At 38.0% G+C, this 18,339-nt stretch overlaps 3 protein-coding genes across 9 annotated transcripts in view; 1 reads left to right on the top strand and 2 right to left on the bottom strand.

Annotated features, from left to right (window-relative positions):
- Window positions 1-2,418: 2,418 nt before the first annotated feature.
- The window catches only part of nav1b (neuron navigator 1b), an 88,532-nt gene continuing 72,611 nt past the window's right edge, over window positions 2,419-18,339 (top strand). For 5 of the 6 annotated variants that reach the window (XM_044348014.1, XM_044348013.1, XM_044348012.1 and 2 more), the window contains exons 1-2: window positions 2,419-2,658; window positions 10,884-10,996. The gene's annotated coding sequence lies outside the window, so the exon portion shown is untranslated. The remainder of the gene's footprint in view (window positions 2,659-10,883; window positions 10,997-18,339) is intronic. The other variant, XM_044348010.1, reaches the window with a different exon arrangement.
- On the bottom strand, window positions 3,146-6,670 carry tnni1b (troponin I type 1b (skeletal, slow)). Of its 2 annotated transcripts, none has more exons than XM_044348025.1 (8): window positions 6,602-6,670; window positions 5,434-5,467; window positions 5,264-5,270; window positions 5,137-5,178; window positions 4,674-4,805; window positions 4,456-4,545; window positions 4,014-4,190; window positions 3,146-3,491 (listed from the first exon to the last, which is right to left on the bottom strand). In XM_044348025.1, exons 2-8 carry the CDS (start codon window positions 5,445-5,447, stop codon window positions 3,387-3,389), a joined length of 567 nt encoding a protein of 188 aa, XP_044203960.1. In that variant the 5' UTR covers window positions 5,448-5,467; window positions 6,602-6,670; the 3' UTR covers window positions 3,146-3,386. The 2 variants fall into 2 exon arrangements, with proteins under 2 accessions (XP_044203960.1, XP_044203961.1); XM_044348026.1 differs by lacking the exon at window positions 6,602-6,670 and adding an exon at window positions 5,782-5,932.
- Window positions 12,271-16,332, bottom strand: csrp1b (cysteine and glycine-rich protein 1b). Its single transcript, XM_044348024.1, has 6 exons — window positions 16,179-16,332; window positions 14,988-15,097; window positions 14,368-14,536; window positions 13,958-14,087; window positions 13,716-13,809; window positions 12,271-12,995 (listed from the first exon to the last, which is right to left on the bottom strand). Exons 2-6 carry the CDS (start codon window positions 15,094-15,096, stop codon window positions 12,919-12,921), a joined length of 579 nt encoding a protein of 192 aa, XP_044203959.1. The 5' UTR covers window position 15,097; window positions 16,179-16,332; the 3' UTR covers window positions 12,271-12,918.

Here is an 18,339-nt window from a genome sequence, read left to right as displayed (position 1 = left end):
ACTGTAGGAAATGCATTGCAATTCACTGGAGATACTATATTGTCAGTTCCTTCACAGTGGTCTGTTAAGTTTTTTAAATTATTTGACACTTGACAAGGCTTATCTTAACAAAGGGAACCCCCATGAATTTCACAAAATTTGGAAATTAAAACAATTTAAAAGATAAAAAACAGCAATGATCTGAATTTTGAATAAATCTGAATATTATAAATGATAATAATTATTATGGATGCTTAAGGGTGCCCTTTGTCAGGCACTGCGCATTGTAGTCCATGATATAGTACGTGTGCATTTGTTTGGATGGTTAGATTTAATTCCCCAATAAGCTCAATAATGGGTCAGCATTGATACTAGTTTTACAAAATATTGTATGATATGTGTATAAGAAAGAAAAAAAGTCTTAAATCCTCATTTCTGTGAAGTAAGTCTGCTGCTCCGGTTTCAAAATATAGTAGAGATTATCTGAGTTTTGCTTTTGACATTTTGATGCAAAAATTCTGCATTTGTTTACACTAAACACTAATATTTGTTACATTAATTTATTAATCAGCATACAGAGGAAGTAATACCTATGTATTTTCAGTTATGAACATATTCCCAACACTCCTTTCTGACTCAGAGGGGCTCCTGCGGCAACACCACAATTTCTCATTTGATCTATCTAGATGTCTGTGAATGTACTGTAAATATGGATACTGAAATATTTTTTACTATTTAAACAAATGTCATGTCAAATATTTGGACTCCCTTTCACCCTGTGGTTGTTTACATATAAGAGGAAACTTTGTTTGTTTGCTCCATAAAGTCTGGGGTGTTGAAACACAAACAGTCAACTGACCCATATTCTCTGTGTTTTAACCATGGATGTTTTACGAGAGCTTTTATGATACATCCATGGTTTTAACATGTTTGTAATGCTAACAAGGACAGAGGGAAAATCGGCACACACATCCGATGAAAACATTTTATTTGTAGTTCAGTTAATCAACATTTTGGCAAATCTTGCCTACTTCAGGATAAAAGCTAGTAATCCTCTTACTGACATAAATGTAGATAGAAATAGTCCATGGAGATGCTGCCACCATTAATATCGAAATAATATTGTCATACTTATTTGTAACGTTTCTATCACTTGATAAAACACCTCAATGAAAGAAGTTTTTGTTTGAAAATGTAGAGTTTGTGTTTCTAGTATTAGTTGAGTGGGCTGCAACAAAAGCTGTAAAACAATGTTAGGAAGTCAGACAATCACAGAAAAGTAATGTGTTCTAAGTGGTTTTCTTTGATTGAATAAACTATTTCTTTTCTCAACTGTATTGTAGCAACCCCACCCATCTGGCTGAGTCAGTTTAAACAAACAACACAAAGCACTTAGACATCCCAATACTTTTAACCCTGAAATGACACTAGTCTTAACAAGGAACCTCAGCTCACACAAGTCTCTGTATTTAGAGACTTATTATTAATATACCCTTCAGCTTTTCAAATCACTGTACAACATTTACTTAGACATAAACAATATTTTCACCCAGGTTTTTATCTGGAGTTGCTTGGCTGAAATCTGCTAGTTTAACATCTCTGCCACTATCTCAGTAAACTGTGAGTTGATACTGCCATCATGTGGAGAGGGTGCATCAAAGCATCTTCCTGTCTGTGTCATCTTTGAGAATCTAATAATAATAATCTGAATCAATCTGTCAATGAATGTATGACATTTGAAACCTAGCACTCAACCCAAACATTTGGAAAGATTTCATCAGATGAGAAAGTTTGTGGGTGTTGATGTTATCTAAACTTTCTATCTTTTAAAAATATGAATACAAATTCATGGTCAATGTACAAGAATTTAAGAACAAACACTGGGGTCATGAGCTCAAATCCACTGCCCACAATAGCATAATATTGTCTATACACCAAAACACACTCTGCAACAGTAGATTTTCAATGAATGTGTACTTTAATGTGTTAGTCATTCAATTTGACTAACTGGACAATTGTGCTTCTTTTTTTGTTTTAATACTTTAAGAAAGTTCCAATTAAAGCTGGAGTGCGGGACTCTTATCTCCCCCTCCTGGCAGTGAGAGTACTTACAAAAACACAACGCTTATGTCATACTACATCACTATTGTTGCAGCTGTAAAACGGTGGGTGTTTTGAGCATCACACAACCCCAGTGAAATGACTCGTTTCACTATCAGAATTTTCGCTCCGATAACATTTGAAAATGTAGAAAACCCGCACGATTAAATTATTTTACCCCCCTTCAAGTTAGCAGAGGACTAACCAGAAGTTGGCTGGCGGAAGTCTGCATTCGGGCATTTATCCTGCCAGCGCGGGAGTGTCAAACCCGACACCAGATTAAAATCTTTATAATATGAAATACAGAGAGATTTATCTGGTGGTGATAGGCTTAAGCATTAAGCATTGTGTGAACTCGTTTGAATGTAACGGACGTTCATTTATATGTAAAAGTTCCCACTGCAGGTTTAAATGCAGTAGTTCTATGTAAGCAATCCATCGTTACCAGTTCCGTACGTTACATATACTGTAGGTAAACCTAAAGTACAAGCAAGAGCAAAGATAAGAGGAAAGTCTGAGGATTTAGGATTTATTCCCTGCTGAACTGCATATACCACTTCTTCACTTCACCAAGCTACAGTAAGTATTAACTGCTTGTTCTAGCATACATATTTAGATTGAATCTCCTGCAGACCTGTTTGTTGATATGTTAGCATCTGCTTGCTACCTTATTTGCATCGGTAGTACTTGTAAATTAATTCTTTGAAATGGCTGAAGAAAAAGATTAGCTTTTGCGTGGTTGCTGTTTGGTTCCTACATTTTTAGCTTTGATTTATGGTGATTACCCGGCCTCATTGTTACATCTCTAGTGAAAACTGGATCCTCACTATGAACTAGGCCTATTGATACATTGTTTTTGAGTGTACTGTTTTAAAAAGGTTATGTTTCTGCATCCTTGATTAAAATATGTCTGTGCAGGACAAGCAGTGGATAAAACTGCACATTACCATGTAAGACGTCAGAAATCCGCTAAAAATCACCCTAAATCAGAACAGCTGACTGATGTCTGTGAATGCAAAACCTACAACATTAAAAAGATTAACTACAAAAAAAGCCACACAGAGAGTGAGAGATTGCATATGCTGTGTTTATTTCAGTGACGATGAAACAAAACACACTGTAAATTTGGGTGTTAGAGGAAGAAGACACTGAATATAAAATAGGCTAATAAGATATTTTCTGTGACCTTGTGAAGAGTTTGAGTTTTTATGCATTTATGTTTTGTGCTGATGGCCAACACGCTATGCATGACAAGTGATTGTATTTGACATAAAATGAAAGCCAGTTGTTTGTTTGTTAACACCTGTCTACTGGCTGGGGCCCTTTGCTGCATCAAACATCTTCTTGCGGCCCTCCATGCCCGACATGGCTTCCACATTCTTCCTCCAATCGCTCACCTCCACTGTCTTCTCCTGCAGCACAAGGAATACATATTAGAACTGAATTTTAAAATATTTTCCAGTGTAGAGTGACTTGCTCTAATATGATTAAGGGAAAAGGATCTTATGCACATAGGATTTATGTAATTCCCCTTTCAGTCCATGTGTTTGGTCTACAAGAATTCAGTCAGATGTTTGATGCAGTTTCTCAATTCAGCTACAACCTCTCCTTTAACCAGAATCACTATATATGTACTATAGGAATAATCTGATATTTTGACCCTTGCAACAGTGGTTTCTTTTTGTTTTGCAAGCTAAGAAAAGCTAATTAAACATTTGTCACACTTTGTCAGTCACCCTCCATAGGAGCATCAGCTGAAGGCCTAATGTGAAAATGTGCTACATAGATTATCACCATGGAAAACATCCTTGCCACAACTGCTGCTCATGTTCCATGGAAATTAATCTTAAAAAAAACAAAACGTTTAACAGGATTGCATCACGTTTTCCTCTGACCAAAAGTGTATCCCTAGCTTTTCTTTTCTCCAAACTCACCTTTTCTGTGTCCTCCTTCTTGACTGATTTGAGATTAGCTCGCAGATCCAAAGAGACCTTGTGTTTGGAGCCCAGTAGGGAGCGCAGGATGGCGTCAGCAGACACCCTGACCCTTCTCAGGTTGGGCCTCTTAAACTTCCCTCGCAGGTCCAGTACCTTGATGTTTAGGTCTTTGATCTGTGGTGAAAGTACAGAAACAGTTATTGTTGGTCATTTGCCGTGGACAATGACAGCCATTCCACTTATTAAGATTTGTGTGCCCAGTTGTATTATCAGTTAATTTAAAGCTGAACTTTCTAGATGTTGAGATACACGGTACTTTTTGGACTACATCAGCAAACTGTCGCAGCTTGGAGATATGTGTCTGTTTATTTATTTGCTGTTGATATGGAAATTATCAGTGCTTAGTCATTGTTATCTTTCTTAACCAGTGTTATGTTACCTCTCTGGTGTTGTGCAAGACTTTGGCTTCAATATCATACCGCTCCTCGTCCACCACATCTATTTTGGCATGCAGCTCTTGACATAATGTCTATATAGAAAATAAGAAGAATTAGATGTCACCTGTAATATTGCATAAATCATCTCAGACAACACGCAGAATTTAAAGAGTTTTAGTTTGCAAATCTGAACAAAATAGTGGTGAGTGTAAAATGCTACCTGTAGCTCTGCTAAGGACATGCTGCTCGTTTGTACTGGAGGAGCTTTTTCTTCCAGATACCTTTCCTTCTGCTCCTCTTTTTCTACCATTTCCTGCTCCAGATCCTCCTTAGCCTTGGCTACCATCAAGCTCTGATACAACACACAAAAATAAATGTAACTGAGATAATATAGGACTTTATTGATGCCCAGAGGGGGAAATCAAATGTTACAGCAGTGCAGGAAACAAGGTAACAGATAAGAACTCAGAGTAATAAACACAACAAATAAAAAGTCATGTAAATGGAATTCAGTCTATGCACATAGGATGGAGAAGTGTGTGGGGTGAGATGATGATGGTGGTGGTGATGGTGGGCCTTCACAGGTCTTTCATCCTGTTGTCACAGTTCTTGTTGTACAACTGCTTGATTTACTGTTTTTCTGACTGTAGATTCAGTCTTTGGAAACGTGACTGAGGACTCACCTTTAGCATCAGCTTGCGAGAGGCTGAGATTTTAGATTTCCTCTGCAAAAAGAATGAAGAGTTTGTCTTATTGGCATTTTATTAGACAATAATTTTAAGATTGTCAGTATATTTTTAATCATCTTACCTCCATTCTATGGGTGGACATTCATTTGTAAACATGTAAGACAAAATGAAAGACACCAAAGCTTAACATTAATATCCAACTGTCATAATGTGTGTTTCTATAGATGAATCACATTTCCTGTATGAACTCTGATGAAATGGAAACAAGAAACAGAAACACAATACACTTACGCTTTCTCAGGCATCTTGGCTATTTCAATTCTCCCTGGAAGACAAAAATAAAACCTTTTGTCTCTGAAGTGCTTGACATCGGGGACCGCTTGGGTCTAGTGTCCCAATGGGTCTTAACTATGGTTTCCATTTTAGCTCCACTATACATACATTCCATGTCAGAGTCGACCGTATAGTGTTACGAGAATGGGATTAAAGAGTATATGTAGAGACATATACGTGTGATCTTTTACTACTATCTTGGGTTAATTGTTACTCCATTATTAATCAAGGCATTAGCAATGGTTTGTCATTTATGGCCACCTGTTTTATGTTTTGTTTTGTTTATACACCATTGTTATGTCTTACTGGTAGAAAGGCCTGCTGGACAAAATCAGCTGGTCACCTCCCAGTGCTGATAGCACAGTTCCCTGCCAAAAAGCAAGTGATGGCAGACAGGGAGAAGCAAGGCAGCTATTCCGGACAGATAACATTTCCTGCTTTCACCCCCACTTTTCCACTGGATAAAGACACAAATATAGTAAGGGTCCCCCATGCTTGTAACAGTGCGTAGCTTTGTTTTCTAGAACACCCAGTTGAGTTTATCAATTATTTGTCCCATTAGAAAAAAGAAAGAATTAGAAAAAAACATTGCAAATCAATTAAGGACTGCTTTATGCCAATACTTTATGTTTATTTTTTGCAAAATGTGATGAATTACTATTATTTGTCAGATATTTAATTTCTTGGTTAAACAAAAATTGACATTTCTGTCCATTTATATTACACATAAACCATTTTCTGAATTGATTTTTCAGAAAATGTACCATATATTGATGTAAAATTGCAAAAAGATGGAGGACTCTATATATATCACCCACCTCTAGTTCTACAATCCAATTAACAGTCTCAAATCCAATTAACAGTGACTTTAAAGAGTCAAATGTATTCTTTATTATTCTATAATTGAGGACATAGTTGTAGCAATTTAATTATCAACACTTTTTTAAGTAATATTGCTTAGACACGTCGTATTACTTTAAATTTTGATTCTGAATACCAATATTTTAAATAATATCTAATCAAATTGATCAAATCCAAGGTAAAAGCTAGTTCTCAGATCAAACAAACACAACCTTAGTCACTGGAGACGTATTTCAACTACAGTAGCAGAGATACATGGCCTTACCTTTCTGTGTTGATGCTATGGATGCAGACAGACGCAAAGTGATGGAGAGAAGAGCCCACTAGAATATTTATCTCTTGCTCCCCTTTGTCCCTCCTCTATGTCACAAGGAGACTTAAATAGAAACACACACAGACACGCACAACTACACACACCATGATGAAGGAGTGGTCTCAGGATAACACTGATTGTAATGTTGTGTTGATAGATCACTACTCTCTGCTTCTTCATAATAATGTGTGTGAACTTTTCTGTGTGCCAGGACGGGATAAACAACATCCTCGTTGACTTTCACTTGACCAGTTTTCTTTTGGTTGTTAATCTGTTATTCTGTTTCACATGGTTGAACTATTTAAATCTTTAGGAAGGATCATCTCTGCTCTTGTATGCCACAGTGTAAACAGAATGTTTTTTTCTCCAAATTGAAGCAAACTTCAAGCAGCCATAACAGCCGTAACGGTTTGTCTTGTTACTGTGGAAGATGTTGTGAGAATTTTTTTTGGCTACTGCGAGTGATGGTGGAGACGTGCTCTGTCCCCCCTGAGAGTGTAGGGCCTCTTGGTCTGATTAGGATAATAGCTGCAGACAATGCTAAGCCGTGGTTTTAAGGCAGGAATGCAGTTTCCAGTGTACATTTGGCTGAGGCTTTCCAACTAAACATAGACAAATTGCAGCACCATGTGATGCTGCCACTCTTTGATATGGGGTCCCAGCTTGCATACTATATGTGCGCACGCTCTGTATTTGGGTTCGTGGCTATAGTGTGTGTGCCACAGAGCAAAATGTAAACACAGATGAATGAGTCTGTCTGTGTGAACACACGTCTAAGTGCTCAGTTCACTCGTGCAAGGACAATGAGTCCTTAAATTAATCCATGAATTCAGTTGTGCTTGTGTTAGAGATTTAGTCGTCTTCAGCTTGTACAGCAGTGACGCAAACCTGGACGTCCAGTTTGAAAGTCGGTCATATATATAGCAACACTTTGTAGTGACACGGCAGCAACCTGCTCTCAAGGTAACAAAGCTGTGGACTGACAGACAGATGGACAGACAGACCTGTTTAATTTCTCATTTAAAATGTAGAGATAATGTTAAGTCCGGTATGAAATGAGTAACTAAGCCCTGTCCCCCCTTAGTTACCGTTGCTATGCCTGTAAAGCTTTCTGTTCCCATATGGCAGATATGCAGTTTACCATGATAACATTTCCAATTTGATTTTCCATTCAAAATTCATAGTAATTTTTGAAAGAATGAGTCGTGTATTACAGACAGACAGACAGACATTGCCATCCATAGAGCCACTCTGCTCTATGACCTATTAATCTAAGACCAGTCTGTAATATAAATATAAATGTTCCACTTGTTGGTACTGTGTGACCAGAGCGATTAAACCATGTCATTTGCACACATGCTGTCTGTACTATCCAATCAATTACCGGAGAGGGAGCAGGGAGGATAAAGGATTAGGGTATTAACAACTCTCAACGACAAGGGAAAGTACCTAACATGTCACCAAAACATCACTAGATGTTTTGCTAGGCTACGGTTTTCTTAGAAAAACCTTCCTAAAAATTGCTAAATGAAATGACATACTTGTCAATCGTTTTTTGTCCCACTGTCATTAAAACCAGCTGTGTTTTATCCTATCATGTTATCACAATTTCACAGTTGCTTCCAACTTCTGTGCACACATAATGAGTATAGAACAGCTTCAAGTCTCTATAATTGTACTAGAGGGATGAACACCATGCTTCCAAAATATATTCCCTCATTAGGTGATTTGATGGTAGTGGTGGTGGTGGTGGTGGTGGTGGTGGAGAGTGCTGTCTCAGTTCCAGATCTCACAGGTATTCTGTTGGGTGAAGACCTGGTGACTGTGAAGGCCAGAGCATATGATTCACATCATTTTCATACTAATCAAACAGTTCAGTGTCCTGTGTAGAGGCCTCTGCATTCCAAATGTTTCTCCGCATATTTATTCAGGTTTTTGCTTTAATATGTCACCAGTCTGTATATTGCACACTCAGTGTAAACTATGGTAATGTTAAAACAGCATTTCAGTACTACTATGCTTTACACTGAACACATGCTTTACATTTGTGGTAGTGCCGACAGTGGACTCTATGAGCAGCAGGCAGTTCAGTAGCCTCATGAGACCACTGAGACCTGTTGGGCCACCAACCCTGCTATTTATTGCAGTTTAGTATTTATAGAGGTTCATTCTGCATTGTGCAAGCTCACATACATGGGACTCTACTAGGGGGAATACTGCTAGCGAGGAATCAATCTCTGAAATGAATCTGTGGAGGTCTGAGTTAATTGCATTTGCACTGTCTGTGACAGAATCCTTTTAATTCTTCTTTTATTGTCAGTGGTAGATTGTTAAAATGTGCAGGATTGTTATTTTGCTCCAGCTGAGTCAGGAGTTAAAAGTCCCTGATGCTGATTTGATTGATGATACTGAGATCCAGGCTGTTGGCTCATGGCAGCTGATTATAATTCCACAGTATATATGGTGGCAGGATTAACAGAGCGCTGTGTGTTTGCCAGACTGTCTCTAGGAAACTGACTCATATAGATGCTGAGACATCATACAGCAGTGCAGTTGTATCATGCAGTTGTTATCCATATGTGTTACATGGTATGTATATGTGTAATAGCACTGTTCAATTCCTTGTTTAAAATGTAGAGTTAATGTTAAGTCCAATATGAAATGATTAACTAAGCTCTGCCCCCCCCCCCTTAGTTACAGTTGCTATGCCTGTAAAACTTTCCGTTCCCATACGGGAGATATGCAGTTTACTTTGATAATGTTGGCTCATTTTCCATTCAAAATTCATAGTAATTTTTGAAACAATGGGTCGTTTATTACAGACAGACAGACGTAGACAAAAGCAGGCTTCTTATTTCAATGGGCCTCTTAAGCTTTTCAGCACTTTGTTGCTTGTTGCACTTCTTTCTTGGTACTAATGGGATTTCTTATGCACCTGTCTACTGTACTTCCAGTTGCTCTTACTTTACATATTTTAAGAAAGCTTTGTCTAGCGCTCTTTATCATTGCATTTGTACCAATTTGTACCAGGACTCTTTCAGAGTCACTGTCCTCTAACGCTTGATTGTCTTGCCTCACTTTGGATAAAAGCATCTGCCAAATGACAAAATGTAAAATGTATTTCTAGCTGGGGAAAATAAATTCTCGCCGGCTGAAATTATGGCTGTCACTGGCAGATTTTATTAAAAGACTTACCAAATTATCATTATCAGCTTTATTTTTCAAGTGAACAGGTTCCTTCAAATTAAGTCGGGTAAATGTCCCTATTAAGCCCACCAAATCCTTTTCAGACATTTTTAATATATACTGCCCCAATTTAAGTGAGAACATTTTAGTTAAAATTAAAGTGTAAATAATTCATTTATACCAATATTTTATGTTTTTATTGTGTAATTTGTCAAAATATGTCAAACGTCTGGCATGGGCTTAATGGGTACCTATAACATACCCATGGGTGTTCCACATAAGCCCACCTTATGATTTGTTGATAAATATATATATATGTATGTATATATGTATATCTATTTTCTCCACTCCTATCCTATGGCCCGTAAATGGCATTTGGAATAGGCTTGACCAGCCTTTTTGCTCTGTTGTCATTCCAGAAAAAGGTAAACTTAGAACATGTCTTCCTTGGAATGTAGCCAAAAAACTATTTATGAACAAAATCAAAACTATAGTGGAAATTACTTGTCAATACTTTATCTGTCAGTATGTGTTGTCATTTTATCTGTATTTCTATCCTATGGTGTGCTGTTGGCATTTGAAACTGACCAAAATTTCTGGTCCAGTCAATTGGTTGAAGGTGCAGATGTTTTTATGAAGATGTCTCAAGACCGACTGACTGAAAGAAAAACAGTTTACAGGTTCAATACTAATGTTCTAAGGATAGTAAATGACGTTTATTGTGAGGAGACATCAGTCATAACATCTTGAAACTCATGTATCATTAGCCTCATCATTAGCATCTTATCATTAGCAAAATAAACTAAACAGATGTCAACATTTCTGCAGTATTTACTTTCTCCCAGGCTAAATGTTGGCCTGAGCTTTCTGAGGTGATTGTATTGTTTTTGTTAGGCTATCATTTGCTTCATTTGCTCCATGTAACCTATAGGTTATAGGTCTAGGCTTTATTTTGGTTGTTTCAATCTTTTGCTCATGTTGTGGTTGTCTTTGCTTGGCAGTCTTACGCTAACAAGTCTTTGATGGCTTTCATCTTGTTTTTGTACAGATTTTCAATGACCTTATGATTGCGTGGTGGTCCAGGTCCCTCCAGGGCTGCTTTGCAGAGGATGAACCTGTGCTCTACATCCTGAATCTTGTTCCTGGATGGGAGGAAATGAGGTCAAAATTAGGGAGGAAAATGTTTCAAAGGTCAAAAGGTTGAAAATCCCTATTCAAACCATCAAGTGGGCTTAAAGGGAACATCAGTGAATTTATAGTTAAAAGACAATATATTATTCTATGCACATGACATTGAAAAAACAACTATAGGAAATAAATCTATATGTGGTGCTCTAACATAACATTAAAAGTATAAATTGATCATGCAAAGAAGTAATTAACTATACTCATTTACATCTACCTCAGACGGTGTGACTTTTTTTTGCTAATCTAATTAGAGTAATGATCTAACATATGTCTTATTCAAAACAATAATCACTTACATTTTGATAACAAAATAGTACTTACCAAAAACAGGAGTAGAAATATACAAAAAAAGTTTTATGAATATGAAAAACTTATTGGATCAGCAGGCACATGTCACACATGTGCCTCAATATCAACAGATCTGATTGGCTTACAATAAAAAGTGTAATTTATGTAACAAGCAGCTTCATTGGAAGAAACATGACACAGCAAAAATTTATGATGTAGTTTTTTTTTTTTTTTTTATTTGACTCAGAAGTTGCAAGTGGGCTTATATGGTACGTGGGCTTAATGGGGAAGTTTACTCTCATCTTTTCCTGATTATTTACTGTAAGATCAGGCCTCTCTGTGGCCTTCTTATGAGTAAACAACTAGAGGGAATTAAACTCTACTGTATGTTCATGAGTTTTTAACATTTAGACCAAAAATTATATCCATTTGAAGTTAACCGAGGATGAATCACGTCTCTGTTTCACCTATAATTAATCTAAACATGAAAGCTCTGGAGCAGATCCCAGCTCTTGAGTATAATACTTTCATTATTTGTGTGGATTTCAGACCTAGTTTTGTTGTTTGTGGCTCACACATGTTATGGTTTGTGCCAAAGCGAACAACTGACCCTCCACCACCACCACCACCATCACCACAGCTGCCTGGCACTCTGGTCAGTGTGCCAACTGCTCGGTGCAGGCAGAGACGGGGCAGAGTACTACGACTCCGTTGTTCACCACCACAGCTGGCATTTTCCTCTGTTTGATGATGATGATTGGAAAGAAAACAAGCACACTCAACACCACACAAGCATACACACGGATTTCATCAGATCAGAACCACGAAAAGAACAATGACAGTTGTGTGTAGCTTGCCAAATTTCACTTTGTATTCAGATATTTTGCTTATGTTTTGACTGGTGAAATTGCTGTAAGAGCATATTATGCTATCACAGGGAAAAAGTAAAACATTCCAGATAGATGCCATATATTTATTTTTGTGTCTCAGTAATAATACATATTTCAAGACAATATTTACAACATTTGACATGTGAGGCAGAGAGGAAGGTTTTATCTTGAGTGCACTGAAGCATGATGTGAGACTCCCCTAGCTGTTTTTTTCACAGCTGTCAGTCTTGGAACATGTTGATGTTATTTTGTTCTCTCTCTCAGACACCGACTGATTCAGATGTTAATCGTTCTCAACATTTGCCAAACTCAGTTCTGTTATTGCAGAGAGTCTCTTATTGCAACCACACTGTTTAATTTGTTTAATTTTTCATTATCTTCTTCTCTGGAAACGGAGTCAGATTGCTGTTAACTATTCAGTTTATACACAAACAATGTGCACTTCCAAACAGGGTTAGAATTCAGTGTGTTTTAACTGTTTAGTATGAAATACTTAACTGAGAAAATTATAAACCAAATTCTAATGCAACATATGGAGCAAAATGTAATTGGTGAACAAGTGCAAAAAGCTGTGTGTAGTGTGTTTCTTTCATTCCTCTTTGCCTGTAGCTGGAGTGAAAGGGCAGAGTAAAATAGCCTTGATATTGACTGGAGGATCCTAAAGTGATGGTATCAGAGCACCAGATGTCCGTTCCTGGTGGGCTGTGGCTTCAGGCTTTACTGGGAATGAGCCAGAGCTCCTGCACCCTGTCCAAAGCCAAATCCCTTGGGACCAAAGTTCTTTGCGTAACAACCTGCGAATCAAAATACAATTAATGAGAAATGAAAACAATTTAATAAAAATATAGTAGCAGATACTGTTTTGAAACATTTGACAGAGGTCACTTTTTTAGAGTCAAGTCAAGGGAGAGAGTCAAACTGGTTTTGTGGTCTTTATGTAACCCCCTAAGGCATGGTGGCACCCCTTTGACAGGGATCCCTTAAATTTGGTTATCAAAGAATTGTGATGGAGACATTTGGAAAATAGACTTTTCAGTGCTCTCTGGTGGACAAACAAGGTAATGACAACACTTTTGAAATGACCTCAAACACATCTTTGACATGTCTGTACTGCAATTATCAACGTATATACACGTCAGTACCGATGTATCTGTGATAAACTAATGTTGGCTCATACTGACGTCGCTGATTTATTGGTCCTGCTTTATTAAAATAGTTAACTGTAAACATGACATTTGAAATACAGTTTTCACATATCATCAAATATAAATAAATACATAAAAATATAAATGGCAAAAGGTCAGACAGCCTTCTGAGCTACTGGGCTTCTGGAAAACTCCTCTGGCTCTGCATACTGAGGTTTAATTACAATTACAATTACAATTACAATTAAGTACAGTTACTGCAGTACTGACTTATTTAACTGAGGATTTGGCCAATTTTCATTTATTTAATGAGGAATACTACATAATTTCTCTGTAGTAAAAACTCGTGTAGTATTGATACACACAGACCTTTACAGTAGATCTCTCCGTCTCTATCGGCGACGGTCGTGGACTCCAGTCCTTTGCCACACTTGCCACAACGAAAGCAGCCCTTATGCCAGGACTGAGGAGAAGAGCATGAGTTGGATCAAGCACAGGGCTTCAAACATATATTGACAACTAACAAATCAATAAGCTAGAAGCTCCTATTGTTCAATCAAAGTGCAATTTATAAGCTCTAAAACTGAGATTACAGCATAGAACTTTCTTACATTGCCTCCACCGATGACCTTCTCCGCTGCGTACACTGTGGTGCCACATCGAGGACACACATCTGAGCCCCCTGCTCTCTGGGCAAACTTGGAGGCGTTGGGGTTATTTGTAGGGCGATGAGGAGCTTGTCTGTCAAGAAACATTATAGCTTTAAAGAAAGTGGCGAGGGGAATTCAACTGAGGGAGGAAACAGATCAACAAGGATCACTGAGATTGAAACATTGCTTTATTGGGAGCTATAAATACAGTATGCAGGCTCCTATAATCTGTTTCCACCCTCATTTGAAGCTTTTATCCAACAACAACAACCAGATGTTTTACAGGATGTGTGTGTTTTTTTTAACCATTCAGTGGGTACATTCAAACATTATGTAAAGTATTTTTACAGGAAAAGTGCTGTTTTGCTCACACTTCAGGCTTGATTCCAAGTCCCTCTCCTGTGTCCATACTCAGAGTGCCGGCTCCACCTCCGAAGCCATAGCCTTTTGGCCCATATTTCTTGCCATAGCATGATTTGCAGTAGATCTCATCCACATGAACGGCCACCGTTGTGCTGTCTAAGTTTTTCTTACAGACCACTGACAGCGAAGGAAAAGGAGGAAAAAACTAATTAAAAGTACAAATACATCTATTTTAGTCAACAAACATCTACAGCAAACAAAACAAACTTAACTCTCTAAACTGTAAGCAACCTTTTTTTCACAGATGTTTAGCCGTGATGTTACCGAAAACTATGCATGACATTTAAAGAAAATTAAATGGCATTCCATCATGTGCTTAGCTGGCTCAGATAAATACTTGTCTGTGGTTGAGGGGTTGTACATGCACCTTCCTCTGCCATATAAGGAAGATGAAGCCTTTGTCACGTTTCCAGTAGATCCAAATAAGGTCTGAGATGTCTGAGCGAAAACCTGCGGATACTCAGTTTCCTATCGGATGCCAAATACTGCGCATTCCATCCTGGCACTTTTCAGGGCCGTTTATTTAGTCGGCACATAAAGCAGATTACATGAGAAGTTGAATACTTACTGCACAGAAAACAGGATTTATGCCAACTCTTCCCCTCACACTGCACTTCCTCAGCGAAGTAGACGGTTTTCTGGCAGCAGCCGCATTTGTTTCCTCCTCCGAAAGGCATTCTGTGAGCATACAAGAGAGCTAATTTGTGTACATTTTTTATTCACTGTGTATGTTATGCTCACTTCTGGACTTCAGATCAGTGTTGCTGAGAAGACAGAGGTCATCTACAACACTTGAGTTAAGATACAACCATATCTATAAAAGGAGAATTACCAGTTTGTTTTGATAGACTGCTCTTTCTTTCCCTCTTCTTGCTGCAGCTTCCTGGCATGAATAGATATCTGAAGGACTATTCATACATAATTGTAAAATGCAAAGTACCTGCTGTCATTGCTCAGATATCTACGAACCTCCTCATGCTGAAAAAATGACGTCAGAATACGCTCTGTACAACCACCACACCAATGTCCGTTCATGTAATGTTTGAGATACATCAGCCCAGGCTTTTCATCCAAACAGAAAGTCAACAATCTACTAGATCTCGGATAAACAGGAAATTCCCTGCATTTCATTTTGTAATCACGTTAACAGTCCTGACCTCAGACAACCCAACAGACTATGATTCAGAGCTGGATCATTTTCAATTTGTTGTCCAAGCATGGCAAGCCAAACAGTCTTTTTAAAGTCTTTTTAACACCTATTTTAAATAGTTTCAGCCTGATCATCAATTAGTCTGATGATAAAAATGTTTTTTTGGTTTTTTTTATATTTAAAGCTCTTCTTAGCTTCGTTTTGAAAGTTTATTTCCTATCTTATGTTCGGCAAAGTGTTTGCAGTTTAAACCTTCCTGTCCAACACCTTATTAGGATAATTTCTATCTTTAAACTTCGGCCTCTTAACTGTATGCAAAGCAGGACTAATGTATAATTATTTGATTAAAAGTAACCTGGCTTGACGCTCAAATTCAAACTTTAAGTACAAATTGTTGCTTTCATTATATTTTATTCTTGATTTGACCAATTTGAACCCAGTGACCTCTGAAATATACTTAGAGTAGAAAGAAAAGTTAATTATACTTTGTTTTCAAATTTCAAATGAAGTCTGAAACATCAGGACATACAATTACAAACATCCCGTCCCTCTACAATGAAATCTTACGGTTAAGTGTTGATATATTTGACTGTTGAAGTCGACTCCTACCTGCACTGAGGTGAAAGGCGGCTCCTCTCGCTGGTTATTCAGTGACAGTAAGAGACGACTGAGTTGAGAAGTTGTCACTGGTCTGATGTAGAGAAGCAGAGGGAGGCTGAGTGGACACCAGGCTGAACTGAGGGAGGAGTCAGGAAACACAGACAGAGAGTGAGAGAGATGCAGGGAGGAAAAGGAGGAGAAAAGATGGTGAGAGTCACTGATGGACTGGGAGGGTGGGAGATTGAAGGCGGTACAGATACATTTACGCCAACTGAGTCTTAAGCTGCCGTACTTGGTGAAATCACACAACCTTCTGCCACACTTTGAGGATTAAATATTGTAAGCAACAGATTAACAGTAACTCGTCATGTGTACAAAGGAGTCCTCACTGTTAAGGTTCAAGGTAAATCTGCACGCTGGCGGCCCCAAATGGTAACAAGAGGTAACTGATGATGACGTCCTCTGAGTGTTAAAGTTTTATATTTTGCTCTGATTGTTCAGATGATCACTGGTACATAGCTACAGTATACTCAGATTGTTCTAGAAACAACCGTGCATTTTGTATGATGTGGTGTGTGTGCTGCATCTTAGTTTTTTTTATGGAAGTTTAGGGAATGATTGAAAATCAAGACTTTGTAGCCACATGTAGTTTTAATGTAGGGTGAAATCAGAAAGTTTTAGGACAAAGGCACATGTTTGTTGTGTTGGCTCTCTAATAACACATCATTCTGCACACTGGATTTGAAATGTAACAATGACTATGAGGTTAAAGTCCCAACTTTCAGCTACATTCACATCACATGAGCAGTGTAGGAACTGTAACACTGTAACACAATTCACAGATTTTATGGAACAGAACTTAATTGTGAAAGTCAACAGAACTTTCAGAATTAAAGCTGCTACAATCAATACTTTATATTAGCGACAAAACCACAGAATTATCATCCTACTCATTGTTCAAGTCAGTCTTTCAACTCATTGTTTTGGTTTGACAGCCCGCAACTGTTTGGTTCAGTCTCAGAGCTCTCTTAGTGTTGTTTTCAGCTGCAGCAGGCAGCTGTTTTTAGTGCAAAAGCTCTAAAGACCCACTGTACACCACAGGCCCAGCACTGAACTGCAGATAGACAAAATTAGCGACTGGTGAACACAGTGTAGCGTTTAGCTGCTACAGAGCCAGATATTTGCCTCAAGAACTGAGATCAAAGCAGAGCTTAAAAGAGTGAATATTGGATTAACATTCATCAGGTGGACAGAATCACAACTCCAAATGAATGATAATGTTGCTCCGTGACCTGAATGTGTAAACAAGCAACTATTTGCTAACAAATTCGCCGACTTAAAAACGGAAAATATGTCAGTGTCAATGTGCATCTTTTGCGGTCAATGACCCACAGATAACAACAAGCACTCTGGTGATGTTCTGTCTGGCCTGAATAGACCTCTTACCCTCTTTGCTTGTTTCAGGGAATTTTCTTTTCTTTTTTCCATCTGTTTGGTCTTTAGAAAGGAACACATGATCGGTTGGATTGAGGTCAGATTACTGACTTGGCAAGTCAAGAGCATTTCACTGTTTGTCTCTAAAAAAACCTCCTTAGCTATGTTGTATATTTGGTATCATTTTCCTGCTTAACTATCTTAAACCTGGGGGACTATGAATACAAAAACAGACTGTCCCATTACTTTATATGCTGTATATTTCAAATTGAGTAACTGAATGTGAGAATATAGAAACTGAAAAAGAAGAAAGAAGAATGTTTTCTTCTTCTTATTTCATAGTAACAACTGTATTTGTTTGAGATCCTTGTGCTCAACCGTATTTGACATTTTCTCATGACAGTCCTGCATAGTATGTCCTCATGAAATACTTGTTGACTTTGCGTGTTAGATGTGTGTACTCCCTGCTGATGTTGTTCTCTCTCTGACAAGTTGCAGCAGTGATATCAGCGTAGGACTGCCTACAAATCTGTCCGATGAAAGAGGAAGTGCTGTTTCCACTGCCTTACAAGGTGTTTCTACTGAAAGCACGGGTTATCCCTTCTAGCTCAGTGGATTGTTCAGTGGATTAGTCACCGTCTCCAGAGACCTTGTGGGTGTGTTTAAATGAGCCATGTTGCTCAGAGGGCAAGAGGTCAATCAGAAATTTCTCTCTGGTAATGTTTACTTGACACAT

Source organism: Thunnus albacares, chromosome 4 (genome assembly GCF_914725855.1).
Source record: "Thunnus albacares chromosome 4, fThuAlb1.1, whole genome shotgun sequence".
In the NCBI taxonomy this organism is placed as follows: Eukaryota; Metazoa; Chordata; class Actinopteri; order Scombriformes; family Scombridae; genus Thunnus; species Thunnus albacares.
The sequence above is the reverse complement of the archived record's forward strand: the minus strand, read 5'-3'. Positions and strand labels throughout refer to the sequence as shown.

Coding starts and splice junctions, on each gene's coding strand:
- tnni1b (XM_044348025.1), bottom strand. Junction 4,806..5,136: donor CTCGCAAGCTGATGCTAAAG/GTGAGTCCTCAG, acceptor GTGTTGTATCAG/AGCTTGATGGTAGCCAAGGC. Junction 4,546..4,673: donor TGTCCTTAGCAGAGCTACAG/GTAGCATTTTAC, acceptor TTTTCTATATAG/ACATTATGTCAAGAGCTGCA.
- csrp1b (XM_044348024.1), bottom strand. CDS start 15,096: ATGCCTTTCGGAGGAGGAAACAAATGCGGCTGCTGCCAGAAAACCGTC. Junction 13,810..13,957: donor AGGTCATCGGTGGAGGCAAT/GTAAGAAAGTTC, acceptor TCTTCTCCTCAG/TCCTGGCATAAGGGCTGCTT. Junction 12,996..13,715: donor CGGAGAGATCTACTGTAAAG/GTCTGTGTGTAT, acceptor TTTGATTCGCAG/GTTGTTACGCAAAGAACTTT.